General features: G+C 40.7%; 1 protein-coding gene across 10 annotated transcripts in view; it reads left to right on the top strand.

Moving 5' to 3' along the window:
• The window catches only part of DISP1 (dispatched RND transporter family member 1), a 429672-nt gene that overhangs the window by 293651 nt on the left and 120719 nt on the right, over positions 1-15302 (top strand). For all 10 annotated transcript variants that reach the window (XM_029593118.1, XM_029593122.1, XM_029593125.1 and 7 more), the window contains one exon: positions 7440-7970. In XM_029593118.1, coding sequence (XP_029448978.1) covers positions 7440-7970 — 531 coding nt within the window. The remainder of the gene's footprint in view (positions 1-7439; positions 7971-15302) is intronic.

Genomic DNA, 15302 nt, shown 5'->3' with positions numbered 1-15302 from the left:
CTACTACCATCTGCAACCATCTTTCATTATGGTATGAAGATTGGGGCAAGAGTAGAAAGAAGAGGAGGTGGTCATAGTATTTTGCCCCAATCAGGAGGTGGTGATGTCTGGTACGTCTTCTTCCATGAGAGGAGGAGACATCTACAGCTCGATTCTATGCCTAGGATCAGAGGCATCTGGCAGAGTAAAGGTTGGGGTGGAGGGGAGAGTATAAAAGTTGGGAAGTGATAATATTTCTATTTATCTATTGTTACATTGCATAAAGTCTTGCTTCTTGGGGTTTGCATTTCAGTTTTTGTCTGCACATTTCTAATTATAGTTTGTGGTCATTTATTCTGTATTTGGTGAGGGTCTTTCTGTGTATGTGACTGAGGTGACGTGTTCTGTTACTGTGTAGTTTCTGCATAGGATCTGTAGCAGTCTGGCTTATTCTCTTTTTCCCAAAAGGAGATGTATTGGTGTTTTTGGGTCGAGTGTAATATTTACAGTATTGCCTTTTCATAGGTAGGGTTGTTGCTGTTTGATTTCTGGGAGTTAGTATTGTTTCAGTATGATAGATTTACTATATAGGTTCTGAATATCTATTTTTTAGGGTTTTCAAACTGAAGAGTAGTAAATCACCTGGACCAGATGGTATACACCCCAGGGTTCTGAAAGAACTAAAAAATGAAATTTCAGAACTATTAGTTAAAATTTGTAACATTATTAAAATCATCCGATGGGCCTGAAGACTGGAAGATGGCCAATGGTAACCCCTATACTTAAAAAGGGATTTAGGGGTGATCCTGGAAACTATAGACCGGTGAGCCTGACTTAGTGCTGGGAAAAATCGTGGAAACTGTTATACGGTAAGAATAAAATCACAAAACATTTAGATAGACATGGTTTGATAGGACACAGCCAACATTTATTTATCAAGTTTTATATACTGTCATTCGGTAATGCCATCACAATGGTTTACATATTTAAACAAGGGATATGAAGGTTTACAAATAACAAAAAAGGGAGAAATAGATAAGTAGTACAGAGATTATCATCAGAGTAAAAATAAGGTAAATGTACAGTCAGATGAAGGTATAGCAGGTAAGGTAAAGAGCAGTGAGGTAATAAAAAGTATGGGAAAGGTTATGTTCTCAACTGGAGATGGTTCAGAGTTAAGTTGATCTTGGTAACTGAGCATGTTTTCAGATCATTTGAGAGTTCAGTTGATGAGATGATGTTGTGAGAGTTAGGGTTTCATTATAAGCTTTGAAAAACAGCCACGTTTTCAGATCTCTTTTGAATGTTTTCAAATTGGGTTGCATTCTAAGGTCCATGGGGAGTGAGTTCCATAATTTTGGGCAAGTGATGGAGAAGGCTCTTTGACGGGTTGTTGATAGTTGAGCTGTTCGAACAGGGGGACTTTTCAGAAGGCCTTTGTTGTTTGAACGAAGGTTTCGTTGAGTCATGTGAGGAATGAGGTTAATGATTGACCCAAGGGAAGTCTTGCCTCACAAATCTCCTATATTTTTTGAAGGGGTGAATAAACATGTGGACAAAAGTGAACTGGTAGATGTGGTATATTTGGATTTCCAGAAGGCATTCGACAAAGTCCCACATGAGAGGCTTCTAAGAAAACTAAACAGTCAGGGGATATGGAGGCAATGTCCTTTTGTGGATTGCAAGTTGGTTAAAAGACAGGAAACAGAGAGTAGGGTTAAATGGTCAGTTTTCACAGTGGAAAAAAGGTAAACAGTGGAGTGCCTCAGGGATCTGTACTTGGACTGGTGCTTTTTAATATATTTATAAATGATCTGGAAAGGGGAATGACGAGTTAGGTAATCAAATTTGCGGATGACACAAAATTATGCAGAGTAGTTAAATCTCAAGCGGATTGTGATGAATTGCAGGAGGACCTTGTGAGACTGGAAGATTGGGCTTCCAAATGGCAAATGAAGTTTAATGTGGTCAAGTGCAAAGTGATGCATATAGGGAAAAATAACCCTTGCTGTAGTTACACAATGTTAGGTTCTATCTTAGGAGTTGCCACCCAGAAAAGAGATCTAGGCGTCATAGTGGATAATACATCGAAATCTTCGGCCCAGTGTGCTGTGGTGATCAAAAAAGCAAACAGAATATTAGGAATTATTAGGATGGGAATGGAATATAAAACGGAGAATGTCATAATGCCTCTGTATTGCTCCATAGTGAGACCGCACTTTGAATACTGTGTGCAATTCTGGTCACCGCATCTCAAAAAGGATATAGCTGCACCGGACAAAGTACAGAGAAGGCGACCAAAATATGGGGCATGGAACGGCTGTCCTATGAGGAAAGGCTAAAGAAGTTAGGGCTGTTCAGTTTGGAGAAGAGATGACTTGAGGGGGAATATGATAGTCTACAAAATAATGAAAGGATTTGAACAAGTTAATGTAAACTGGTTATTTACTTTTTCAGATAATAGAAGGACCAGGGGGGCACTCCATGAAGTTAGCAAATAGCTCATTAAAAATAAATTGAAGAAAATTCTTTTTCACTCGATGTATAATTAAACTCTGAAATTCATTGCCAGGGGATGTGGTTTTAGCAGTTAGCGTTACTGGGTTTAAAAAAGGTTTGGATAAGTTCTTAGAGTTAAATCCATGAACTGCTATGATGGTAATTAATAAGCAATAGTAACTTGTGACTTGGATTGGCTACTTTTGGAAACTGGGCTTGATGGACCCTTGGTCTGACCCAGCATGGCATTTCTTACTTATATTATGTTCTGGTTTTCACTACAACTGTACAGATATGTGTTATATATGTCATACTAAGTGATAGTCAAGTATAAGCTTCTGAAGTAAAACTGTTTGTAAGCTATGTTTTAAATATCCTATTTTTCTAGAAAAAAATCTATTAGGTATTACATTTTCACTTTTCAGTTGATGTAGCATCAGGGCAGATGGAAAAAAATTGTCGGGCATATCATAAACAAAAGGCTGAAAAAGAGAACATGCAAAGCAAAATGAAGGATTTGCTTGAGATTGACTGATTTGCCTACAGTTTCACAAACTGAAGTAGAGTTTGAGGAACATATGATTATATAAGATGAACCAAGCAAAATTGGGCAGGATCAATATTTGAGAGGATGTGAAAGTGAAGACGCCACCAGTTTGAATTTATTTATTTATGCTTTTTATCTACCGTCGTCCCAACAGAAGATCACAATTATGGTGACCCTTCTACTTGAGACAATTTGGCACCCAAATTTCAAGATGGTTTGTAACAGTCCTTGTTAGAACAAGAACCAGAGCAAAGTCAGCAGTTTGAATTCTCTAAAGGTGGTGATTGAAGCAAATCCTCAAAAGTCATTACAAAAGGAGACTTGCCAATGGAGAAGAAATGCGCCATCACTGGCTACAGTACTCCATGTCAAAGGACTGTGGTTTGTGTTTGTTTCCGTTGCAAGTTGTTTACCATCATCTCTTTCTGATAAAGGTTCAAGAGACTGGAAGAACATGTCTGCAATTCTAGCAGCACATGAAAGTATTTTTAAAAGTAGAAGGATCTTGAACTGCAATTGAAAAAACAAGAAAACAGCTGATGGATATTTGTGCCTCATTAAACAAAAAAAAAATATTGGCAGCAAATCTTGGAATAACTGATTGCTTTAGTGTGTTCTTGGTATGCAAAATCTGGCTTTTCCAGGAGCACATGATAAACTGCTCGTCTGGTAAAGAGAACTTCCTGAAATTTTGTAGAATATCTAGCTTTGTTTGATCCACTTATGGCTGAGCATATTTGTAAAATAACAGATGCTAAGACGTGTTCTGTCTTCTGAAGAAAATATAGAATGAACTGATTCAACTGTTCACTAACACAGTCAAGTAAGAAATCCTAATATCTGCTCATGCTGTATTTTCAATCATTCTAGATGACACACCAGATGTAGGCCATGTTGAATAAATAATCACGATCCTTCACCTTGTGGATACAGCTTCAGGCCATGATAAATGTGAGCTTGTAAGCGGAAAGGAACTCTTTTTATTTGTACCACTCAAGGAAACAGCTGGTGCTGGTATGATGGACACTTTTCTTCCCCAATTAGAAGAGATGTTATTGTCTATTGAAAACTTACATGGTCAAGGCTGTGATGATGGAAGCAATGTGAAGGGAAAAGAAAATGATGTGCAGCAAAGAATTTTGGATGCTAATCCATGAGCCTTAGTCCCTTTCAGGGTACATTCTTTGAATTTGGTTGTGGATGATGTGGCCAAGTGTTGCTGGGAACCCACAGCTCTCTTTGATCTAGTACACCGTGTTTATGTAGATTTCTCAGCTTCAGCATATCATTGGGATTATGTGCCTAATCTTACGGTGAGACCATTGTGTGAAAGAAGAAAGTAAAATTCATGCCCTGAAACCTCTTCACTCTCAGGTGGTATCTACGATGCACTAATTGAAATCTCTGACTCGACCCTCACAGGATCGTCTGGCAGTCCCTCATGTGCAGATGGACAAGCTCTTGCAAAAGGCATTTCTCATTTCAAGTTTGTATCTTTTCTTGTTGTGTGGCATGACATCCTCCTTTAAGATCAATAAGACTAACAAACAAATTCATGTGAAGGAATTTGACATGCACGATGCCGTTAAGCAACTGAAAGAAACCAAAAAGTTTATTTTAGACTGCAGAGTGATGAAGGATTTGTGAAAGCATTGGCAGATTCACTTGAACTTGCTAAGGAGTTGGACATACTGGCACACTTTGAATCAGATCTGGTCTGTATTAGAAGAACGAGGAGGCAGTTCAAATACAAAGCAGATGATAAACCTATTCAGAGGGTCAAGGAAAAATTCAAAGTGAGCTTTATTTTGCAGACGTTGACCCAGCAGTACAATCTGTTGAAGAAAGATTCACACACCTGCATCTGTGATATTCACATTTTACAGATTAGAATATCAAAGGAAATTCTGGAACGTTGCTTGAAACTAGAGAACGCTTCGTAGCATGGGACTCCAGAAATATTGATGCTTCAGATTTGCACAGTGAATTGCAAGCCATTGCAAGATGAATTTGAAGGTGTATTTCATCACAAGATATATATATTGAACTTTGTGTACATTGCTTTGATTATCTGTTAGGCAGTTCATTAAGTTAACAAACTAAACCTAGCATGTTAACATAAGCTGACGCCCCAACGTATTTACTGCCCTCCACATCCTCTTGACCTTTCCTATTTCTGAGGCCAATGGTGAGCGAAGGTTTTCCAAACTAAATTTAAATTAAAACATTTATTCTTGCCTCAATGATGCAAGTAAGACTTGTTGGGCTGGCCATCTTATCAATAGAATACAAAATTGTACAAAACATTGCCCTGAAGAAACTTGTTTTGACATTTTCTAAACTGAAAGCACATAAAGTAAAATTCTAAATTCTAATGTGCAGTCCTTTTTCTAGTACATATTCTGTGAAAACTGAAGCACAAATTGGTTGTTGGTTTTAATATTTTATATTGAATTTGTTTATTTTGTCTGTAGTGAATTGCTTTATTGTTTTTGGTTTAATGTTTATTGTTTTTGCTACTTAAAATTCCCCCACTGTTTTACTGAAAGTTTCTGTAACCTGCCTCAAGCCAAGCTTTATAGATATGAAATTAAGGTAATAAATGAGAATATGCAATCGGTATCATATTCTCTTTTTCATGTAACATATATTATAAATATAGAATCTTTTAATTCATTCTGATGCACAATATTAATTTTTCAAAACCGTTGTTGGGGACACATGGCTAAAGGCGCCATAGGGCTTCCAATACTCTTCAACTGGCCTTGGATTGTCTGCACAGGGCATTAGCAGAGCCAAGGCCAGCCCTGTAACTGACACTACTGGTGCTCAGAGAGGGTGGATGGTCAGATGCCTGTGCCCTCTGGAGACAAGGCTGGTAGATTTTCTTCTCTGGCATCAATGACATGGATATTATGGGAGTAGTCGAGGTTATTTTCTGATATCTGTCCTCCTTGGCTCTCCTGGCTGAATGTTTTGGGGAAGGTATGGGTTGATCATTCTGGTTGTGTGTAGCACAGCTTCCAGGATGATGCCATTGACTCCCTGCACTGATTCCTCTACACCTCTCTGTGACCTTGGCAGACATCTTAGGCTTTTGCTTTTGGTCTGATTTCCCCTCTCCTAGAAGTCTCTGCTAGTCTTTTCACCTCCTCTCCTCTTATCACCTCCTCAACATTGAAAACAATTCCTATGTGCTAGGTTTAGTTTTAAACATGATGGCAGCAAGGGACAGACCATGAGAGAGAGGATGCTGAGGTTAGCATGTAGGCGTTCATTTGTTTAGCTACTACTTAGCAATCAGGAGGCTATAGAGATGAGATGATGTACTTTTTGTTAGTATGCATGTTAATAACATGCACACACTATTGAAGAAATTTTTGTGTATATGTGCAGAATGTTAGTGTATTGCCTAGTAAGTGCACCCGTCTGTCCGTTTTGAATGTTTGAATGTCAGCTGATTTTATGATTATTTTTGTTACCCATCTAGAATTGTTGATAGAGCAGGATAGAAGTTTTTAAATAAATAAGCAATATTTTAGGCTGCATGTTACATTTTTAGCATGTGCAGGCTGTACAGTTTTAGGGCGAGTTTTAATGCATAGGCCCTTGTACATCCATTTCAATAAGAAATATTGTCCATTAAATTTTGCTCACTATTATTGTGTTGAATATAGATAACCCATCATACAGTTGAGGTGCATGTTTCAACTTTTGGTAACTTCAGGCAAATGGCTTTAAACATTATTTAAATAATACAGAAAATCTGTGTGTCATGTAATTTAATATTCTTAATGATTAAATTATTTCTCCTTGGACTGTGTTTAAAAATGTCTTCTTGAAGATGATTGCTCATCACTTTGTAGATTATACATACTGCTCTGAGTGACAGCTTGGCACATTACCTTACCTTCCAGGCTGAGCTTGTTCCTTCATGTTTGATCTGAAAAGTTTAGACTCGAGCTTTCCTGGTCCTTAAAACAATTTTAGAGAAACATGTTGAACCTTTTAGGGAACTGTGGGTATTTTACTATCTTTTTTTTTTTTTTTTGGATTCACCAGCTCTTCATAGACAATCAGTGTTGATCACTGTGGTTCAATAAAGACTGCATTGATAGTTATCCAACCCTATTGTTTTTGCACAACTAAAGGTCTTTGTTTCCATCCCAAAGTGAAGATTGTGTGTGTGTGTGCAATCGAAACAACTTTGCATTTAGTTGCCTTTTATTGTTAGAGATCATATATCTTTTCAATGAAGAAATTTATGCTAATATGAAAAATCTGTTGAGAATAAGTAGCATAAGCATTGTTTTAAGCCCTAAATGTGAAATGGGCAACTTGAGCTTATTATTGTTTGTATAATAATTTAGTCTCTTAAATCTTCATTTCCGTGTTTTGCTTTTGTTTTGTGCAGAAGAATCACAGAGCCTGCAAGACGCTGGAGCATGGCTACCATGAGCACCAGGAATAGTGATTTTGTGGTTCTAAGCAATGGCAGCATCCCGTCCAGTGCTAGCAGTTCCAGTTACCCCGCAGCCGGCGATGGAGACTCTGCAGCCCAGCAACTCCCATCCAAGGAAACCCCAAGAAAAGTGAGTCCAAATGGACACCTGCAACTCAATGGCACAGTAAAACCATCTTCCCTGCCTTTAAACAACCAAAGAACTGCCCATCTGCGGTCACACTGCTGCCATCCTTGCTCATATCATCACCTTTTAAGCAAACATAATAAGCAACAAGATTGTCATTTACTGGCTGCACCACCTGCGTTGACTCCCTGCTGCCTGCCGCCACACACCGAGTACTCGGCATCCGTTTGCCAGATCCATTCACCCATGTATCAGACCGCTTGCTGTCTTCAACCCTCCCCATCATTCTGCCTGCATCATCAATGGCCTGATCATTTTCAGCATCAGCCTGCAGCCCAGCACATAGCCAGCATGAGGTGAGTAAATGTAATCTGCAGACATGTATGGGACTCCACAGGAACTTCTGTGGTTTCAAAAAAAAAGATTGAAGAATTTTGTTCATATAAATTAGATCTTAGATAGGAAACGAGTTTTATGACAATTTTCCGGTCAGTGTTTAGGCAGGAATGTATTTTTTCAGTTCGGTGTTTTGACGGTTCATTTTCCTGTCATGATATAGTTTTGCCTACTGGGAATTTTAGTAAATTGAAATTATAGGGAAATGTACTTGCTACAGCTTTTTAAGAAGTCTGTTCAATCCTCTATACTCATTAGTATTAAGGTAATTTGTGTAGCGGAAGACAATAGACCTCTGTGCCTAGGTCTGCTGTCATGTAATACTAAACTCACCACTGTGTTTTATGTAAAATATAAAAGGTATTGGTGGCTTATCAGATTTAACGTACTAGAAATTGTTTTCTTATAATCTTACTGTATATATTAAATGTGTCCAAAAAGCACCTTACAGATTCAAAACACAGTTATTATGATCCATTTACAATTGTTCATCTTATCTACCCTAGAAGGCTTTTGACTGTCTTGCCTAGGGCTGTTCAGCTATGTCCTCTTATCCTGCATTGCATTAGTAGTTTAGGGCAAGCAAGTTGTTTAACATTTTGCTTTTGTCTCACAGAGACTAGTTCCTGTTTTATTGTCATATTATTTTTTATTGTTTGCTTTTATGCTGATATGATTGTACCCCGCCCTGAACTATTTCTTGGAGGGAGCGGGTACCAAATATGTTAAATAAAATAAATAAATAATCATCCCTAGTTTCTGAACATGTGCACCACAGGATTGCATATGTTAGACATAGAAGCCTCTGTAGAGCTATCCTGGTTTTCCTTAGTCATCAAATTTATATAAATATTATATGGTCACATACTGTATGTTGGCAAACATCTGGAAAAAGCCAGTGTGAATTGTGATGACTTTTTGGGAAAGCAGACTGTCTAGATTCCTTTACAAGAGGTTGTTTCATCTGGTGAAACTGACCATACTCATTATGCTCTCGGAAGACCAGTCCAGTTCTGTTGCTATGCTCTAGTACATGCTGACCAGTCCAGCAAACCAACAGTGATGGATTTCATCTATGTTGATAAATGCCATTGTGTGTGAAACAATCACTCTTTCTGCAGGTCCTCTTGTATTGAGAGCATGTTTAAGGAGCCCATGGTCCAAGGTGAAGTCAAAATCTGGTTCTTTATTGGAAAAACCATATTAAGATGAGAAGCCTTGTTTTCAGCTGCTTTCAGGGAGGCAGCATTTAATATTGAGAGGGGTTTTTCGGCTGTTACAGCCTTCATACATTTTGTCTCCTTATCTCATTTGTGTAAAAAAAAAAGCAATCATTTTTGGTGTTCTGCATTTATAGCATATCTATGAAACAGGGGTTTATGTAGATTTTTTTTATGTAGGTGAACTTGAAAACTGTAATGTCTTGGAGAAAGCAATCTCCATGGATTGACTAGGTGTGTGCCCATTTTTTTTTTTTCATGTGAGCAACAATTTTTTTAAACCAATTTTTGAGTGCCAGTATTAGCGTTGATTTCTTTATATGGTACAAAGAAAAATTAATCTGAGCGATTATGTAAAAGCCTATGAGTGATGCTCCAATATGTATGCTCAGCTTAGAGGGAGCTGTGGTTATAAGCCAAGTATGAACCATATAGAACAGCTATAAAGAAATGAGCAGAATTTAAAATAACACATCTTGTGTGTGTAGCTTTTGAGACTGGATAGTTATGAAGTTGTTTCCCATTTCTATCAATTACAAAATGCATATTGAACTCTTTAGAGACAAAATATGATTCTATTCGCCACCTCATTCTGGAGTTAACGGTCACCCTTGGGCTCAGTTTATGTGGCCTCTTGTAATAAGTGTGCATAAGTTTGTATTTTTTCCTACAATTCAGCTCAGACCTGCAAAACCATTTCCATAGACCAAGACTAGGAGTAAAATCTCTTTGTAGATCAGGTACTTAGTTTAATGTAACTGCTGTTCCACAATATTGAGTTCTTAGTATTTCATCTCCAGACATTGGATGTCGTCGTCATCTGTGCACTATTATCTTATCCAAATGGAGAAAGGTCGTTAGTATAGTGCCCCAGGAGTCCAGATTGGGACCTGTGCTATTTTAGCATAGTCTTAAATGATGTATTTATTTATTTAACGTTTTTATATACCGGAGTTCATGTAGCAAAATTACATATCACTTCGGTTTACATTATAACAGTAACAAGCATATTAGAATGCGGATACATTAAACAAGGGAAGTAACATGGATCAACGGAACAGGGGATAGATAGCTGAATATAGTAGAATAAAAAAACGATAATTTACATGGATCCAAGACTTATCCTGGTTCAGGGTCTAAGAGCATACTGGTAAAATTTGGGGTCAAGGTGCGATGTGCATCATTATTAATGATCAAACAGGGATAGAGTGCTATTCGGAAAGATAGACTCTTAGGTGGTATGAAAAGCTTGTTCAAACAGCCAAGTTTTAAGTCTCTTTTTAAAGGTATTTGGGCATAGTTCCATCCGGAGTTCAGGTGGTAGAGAGTTCCATTGTAAGGGGCCAACTGAAGACAGAGCTCGTTTTCCTAAGGAGGTTTTGATAGGTGGGCCAAGGAGAGTGTCTCTGTATGCTGCTCTCACTGGTCTGGAGGGAATATGTGGTTGAAGAGGAATGTTGAGCTCCAGTGGAATGAGCTTGTGGATGGCTTTATGTATGATTGTTAGTACTTTGTACTTGATGATCCGGAGAAAGAAACAGTGCCCAAACTTTTAGATGTCACACAATTCTTTCAAGTCGTTAAAACAGCTGTGGATTGTGAAGAACCTAAGAAGGACCTTGCAAGACTAGGAGGCACATACAGTTTAATGTGGACAAGTGTGAAATAATGCATGGTGGGAAAAATAATCCCACGTACAGGTACACTTTGCTGGTGGAGCGAGATACAAGAAATGGATCAATTACTGGGGACCTGTAACCCGCACTGGCCACTGTCGCAGACAGAATGCTGGCTTGGATGGGCCTTGGTCTGACCCAGCGTGGCACGTCTTAAGTTTTGTTTTTTAGTTCACTACTGCTGCATTCAGGTAATGTGGGTATTTCCTTATCCTCAGTGTGGAGGGTAAAGTGACTTGCCCAAGATTACACGGAGCAGCAGTGGGATTTAACCCCTGGCTTCCCTGGTACGCAGCTCGCCACTCTTCCACTTTTGTGCTAGCTATGCTTTTTATAATTTCTATTGTTGTGATCACGTTTTTATACTATAAAATAATGTTTTGCCAGCACAGGAGGTGGGTGTACGAGGGCAAACTGGGTAGACCAAATGGTTCTTCTCTGCTGGCGTCTTCCATGTGTGTTTGTATAAGAAGGGCTGTGACATGGTACATAATGGTAGCCTACTGGACAAGCTGGGGCTAACGGATTCCCCCAACCACTGAGAAATGAAAGTAAATCATCAATCTAATGGGCAATCATTCTGTATTGTTCCTCTTATGAATGACTTTTTCTTTTTTTTTTTAAGAAATGTCAAAATAGTTCCTAATGTTACTATTTTGGCTTTAGACTGCCAAAATGCCTTTTTAATGTTGCCAGTCAACCTTGATTTCTACATCTCAGCCAATAGGAAAACAGCTTTACAATGTCAATCACATTTTTTTTTAAATATATATCATTTTATTTATATAGGGCACATTATAAAAAGGAAAGACTAAAGAGGTTAGGACTTTTCAGCTTGGAGAAGAGATGGCTGAGGGGGGATATGATAGAGATGTTTAAAATCATGAGAGGTCTAGAACGGGTAGATGTGAATCGGTTATTTACTCTTTCGGATAGTAGAAAGACTAGGGGGCACTCCATGAAGTTAGCATGGGGCACATTTAAAACTAATCGGAGAAAGTTCTTTTTTACTCAACGCACAATTAAACTCTGGAATTTGTTGCCAGAGGATGTGGTTAGTGCAGTTAGTATAGCTGTGTTTAAAAAAGGATTGGATAAGTTCTTGGAGGAGAAGTCCATTACCTGCTATTAAGTTTGCTTAGAGAATAGCCACTGCCATTAGCAACGGTAACATGGAAAAGACTTAGTTTTTGGGTACTTGCCAGGTTCTTATGGCCTGGATTGGCCACTGTTGGAAACAGGATGCTGGGCTTGATGGACCCTTGGTCTGACCCAGTATGGCATGTTCTTATGTTCTTACATGATGCAGAGAACTGCAGTCTGTAAAATAGTGCTGCATTTGCATAATTGCAATATAGGTTTCTCTCCGCCCCATTTATTTGAAGAAAATAAATTACAGTTGCTCTGAAGTCATTCAACTCTGGTGAATTGATTTGGCTTCATCCGGGGTTTTAGTATTGTGCATGAGTGACTCACGAATTCCAGGCAGTCAGAGACAGTCGGCCGCATTACTGCATTGCAGTTTCTGGGCAGTGTTTGTAACTGTAAAAGAAAAGCGAAGACTTGCAAGATAAGGTGCAGAGGGAACTGTCAGGGTGACAGTTATGATCCGGTCGCTGCCGGCTGCCTAGGTGGTAAAGCAGGAACCAGCCAACATAATGGCGAAAAAGAATAATCCTTTACAGAAACGTTGAAACCAACCCGACAAGGTTAAGGCAGAAATAACAAGACACCTAGAGGCTGGACCCTAGGATCTGCATGAGCAAGGTGGTGGCTCCCCAGCTGAGGACTGTCACTTTAATAGTTGAGGGGGAACATAAAACAGGGGAAGAAAACCCAGGGAAGTTGCCAGCCAATGCTTTTGGCACCTCGGCCCAATACAGGCCAGTTCCACTTGAGCTGGCAGCCCAAACGAGGGGGAAACTGTGAGGCCAGCCTACCTTCCCTGGTGCCTTGTTTCAGTTGCTGCTGGCATGTCATGCTGCTGTGGTATATTGTCAGACTGGAAGCTTTTGTCTAAGGTTTTGAAATTAAGATATTTTATCTGGAGGGCGTATTCCTGTGGCCACAGCAGTTCCTTAAGTCCATGACCGTTCCGGTACATTAAGAACAGAGCTGTGCTATTTTAAGAATATGCAGATCTCGAGCACGTCGTACGAGATGTTCTGGCAGCAGCTAGTACGGTACTTTCTGTAAGACCACTACAGAAATGCACATCTGTGGTTCAGCCACGCCAGTGTTTTAGAAAGAATGCATTGGGGGGTGATCCCATTCCTGCCTGCGGCAGGGGAGAAGGGGGCTAGAGGACGCGCTGCTGCCTCCCCCCAGGAATTTCGAGCCGCGCGGTACCCACGTGCCACCGCCCTGCTTGAGTGTGACGATTGTTGCCCCGCCCCGGAGAACAGATACCGTGTGGCTCAGGTAACCCAGAACCACGTGCAGCAGAGAGTCAGCAGGGATGTCAGAAGAGGAAGGAAGTGAGAGAGTCAGCAGAGGAAGGAAGTGAGAGAGTCAGCAGGGATGTCAGAAGAGGAAGGAAGTGAGAGAGTCAGCAGGGATGTCAGAAGAGGAAGGAAGTGAGAGAGTCAGCAGGGATGTCAGAAGAGGAAGGAAGTGTGAGAGTCAGCAGGGATGTCAGAAGAGGAAGGAAGTGTGAGAGTCAGCAGGGATGTCAGAAGAGGAAGGAAGTGTGAGAGTCAGCAGGGATGTCAGAAGAGGAAGGAAGTGTGAGAGTCAGCAGGGATGTCAGAAGAGGAAGGAAGTGAGAGAGTCAGCAGGGATGTCAGAAGAGGAAGGAAGTGAGAGAGTCAGCAGGGATGTCAGAAGAGGAAGGAAGTGAGAGAGTCAGCAGGGATGTCAGAAGAGGAAGGAAGTGAGAGAATCAGCAGTGGGTGCTGGGGGGGGGGGATGAGAGCATGAGCAGTGGGGATGCTAGGGCGGTGAAAGCGGGAGTAGTGGGGGGGTGAGCAGTGGGAGGTTGAGGAAGGAGAGTGATGAGAGAATGAGCAGTGTTGAGCGTGAGCATTGTGAGCAAGAGAGAGAGACGGGCCTGACCCAGCGTCTTCATCTTCTGATCCAAAGTGGAAGGAGGGGGCACCGTCACTAAATCCTAAATGAAATGCAACCCGATCCTTTCTTTTACCACAAGCCGTTGGGCCAGTTCAAACGGGCGAGATTCCGTCGGTCAGAGCCGCTCTCTTCTCCCCAACGTCTTACCCTTCCCACTTACTCACTCATATCCTCTTCCCCTTTCCTACCATCCCCTCTCATCTTCCCTTCCCCTCTCCCTCAGCCCTCCTCCACTCCCTGGTTTTTCCTGCAAGCTTTTGCTCTGCAGATAGAGGGTGGAAACCCAGCCAGGACACCGTTATTCCTTTTGCCGGAGGGGCCTGGTCCATCCTCAGATTGTTGCTGCCGCACCAGCGCGGAACGGGCGAGAGTTTTTTTTGTTTTGCGGCACGTCGGTCGGCGCTCTCTTCCTTTTCCGCGCCTGCGCGGCCCGTCGTCGGTCAGATCTGCGCACGTCCGTCGCAGCTCTCCCGTCCGCTGGTTAGAGCTGTCGGAGGGGCTCTGATCCGCGCAGTCGCGGCCCGTCCGTCACAGCTCTCCCGTCCGCACATGCGCGTCACGGCCGCTCTCTACTGCGCATTTGCGGCACGTCGGTCAGAGCTCATTTAGCTATATTGATATTTTGCACTGTGTTTTTAAAATGGTTCACAAGTAACATGAGTAACTCATATTGGTTATTACTTGAAGTGACCTGGGGATAGCTAGCAATTATTTATTGCCCTTCATCTTTATTTTGTGAAAAGCTTAAGTACGAGGATGATATTCTTTGGACCAGGGTGGGGATTGAGTATAATATTTTCCACTGGGTCCCGAGAGTTGGGGGGGAGTTTGAAAATGATAGAAACGTGCAGTACAACATTGGCAGGAAGGTAAACTATCCAGCACATTTCTCAGCAACATCAATTTGGCAACATTTGATGCTGCTTGAATTGCCACAGAAGTGCTTTTTTTTTAATGTTTTAGTGTTATGTATTTGAAAATTAAGCCAACGCATTTTTGGCAGCATCCCAAAAGGATGATGCTAGCAGTATGTTGCTAATTAAATGTATTCTTCTCGCTCAGTGTTTTCTGTGAGTGCGGGGGAGAAGAGGCTTGGAAGGTGGAGAGGATAGGGTTTCAATAAGCAGGCAAAGTGGATGCCCTGGCTGAAAATTACATACTCTGCATCTTAAAGGCTTGGATGCCACTCGTGCATGCAGGTTAAACATTTGTTCTCTCCTTTAAACAGGTCCAGATATAACTATTTGAACGCTCAAGTCATAACATTCTGACACTGAGTAAATTACTTCGGAGCCTCCTGTTTGCTTTGAATGCTGTGGGCTGGCTT

This window comes from Rhinatrema bivittatum, chromosome 3 (assembly GCF_901001135.1).
Source record: "Rhinatrema bivittatum chromosome 3, aRhiBiv1.1, whole genome shotgun sequence".
Taxonomy (NCBI): domain Eukaryota; kingdom Metazoa; phylum Chordata; class Amphibia; order Gymnophiona; family Rhinatrematidae; genus Rhinatrema; species Rhinatrema bivittatum.
Note: the sequence above shows the minus strand (reverse complement) of the source record. Positions and strands in the feature narration are given on the sequence as shown.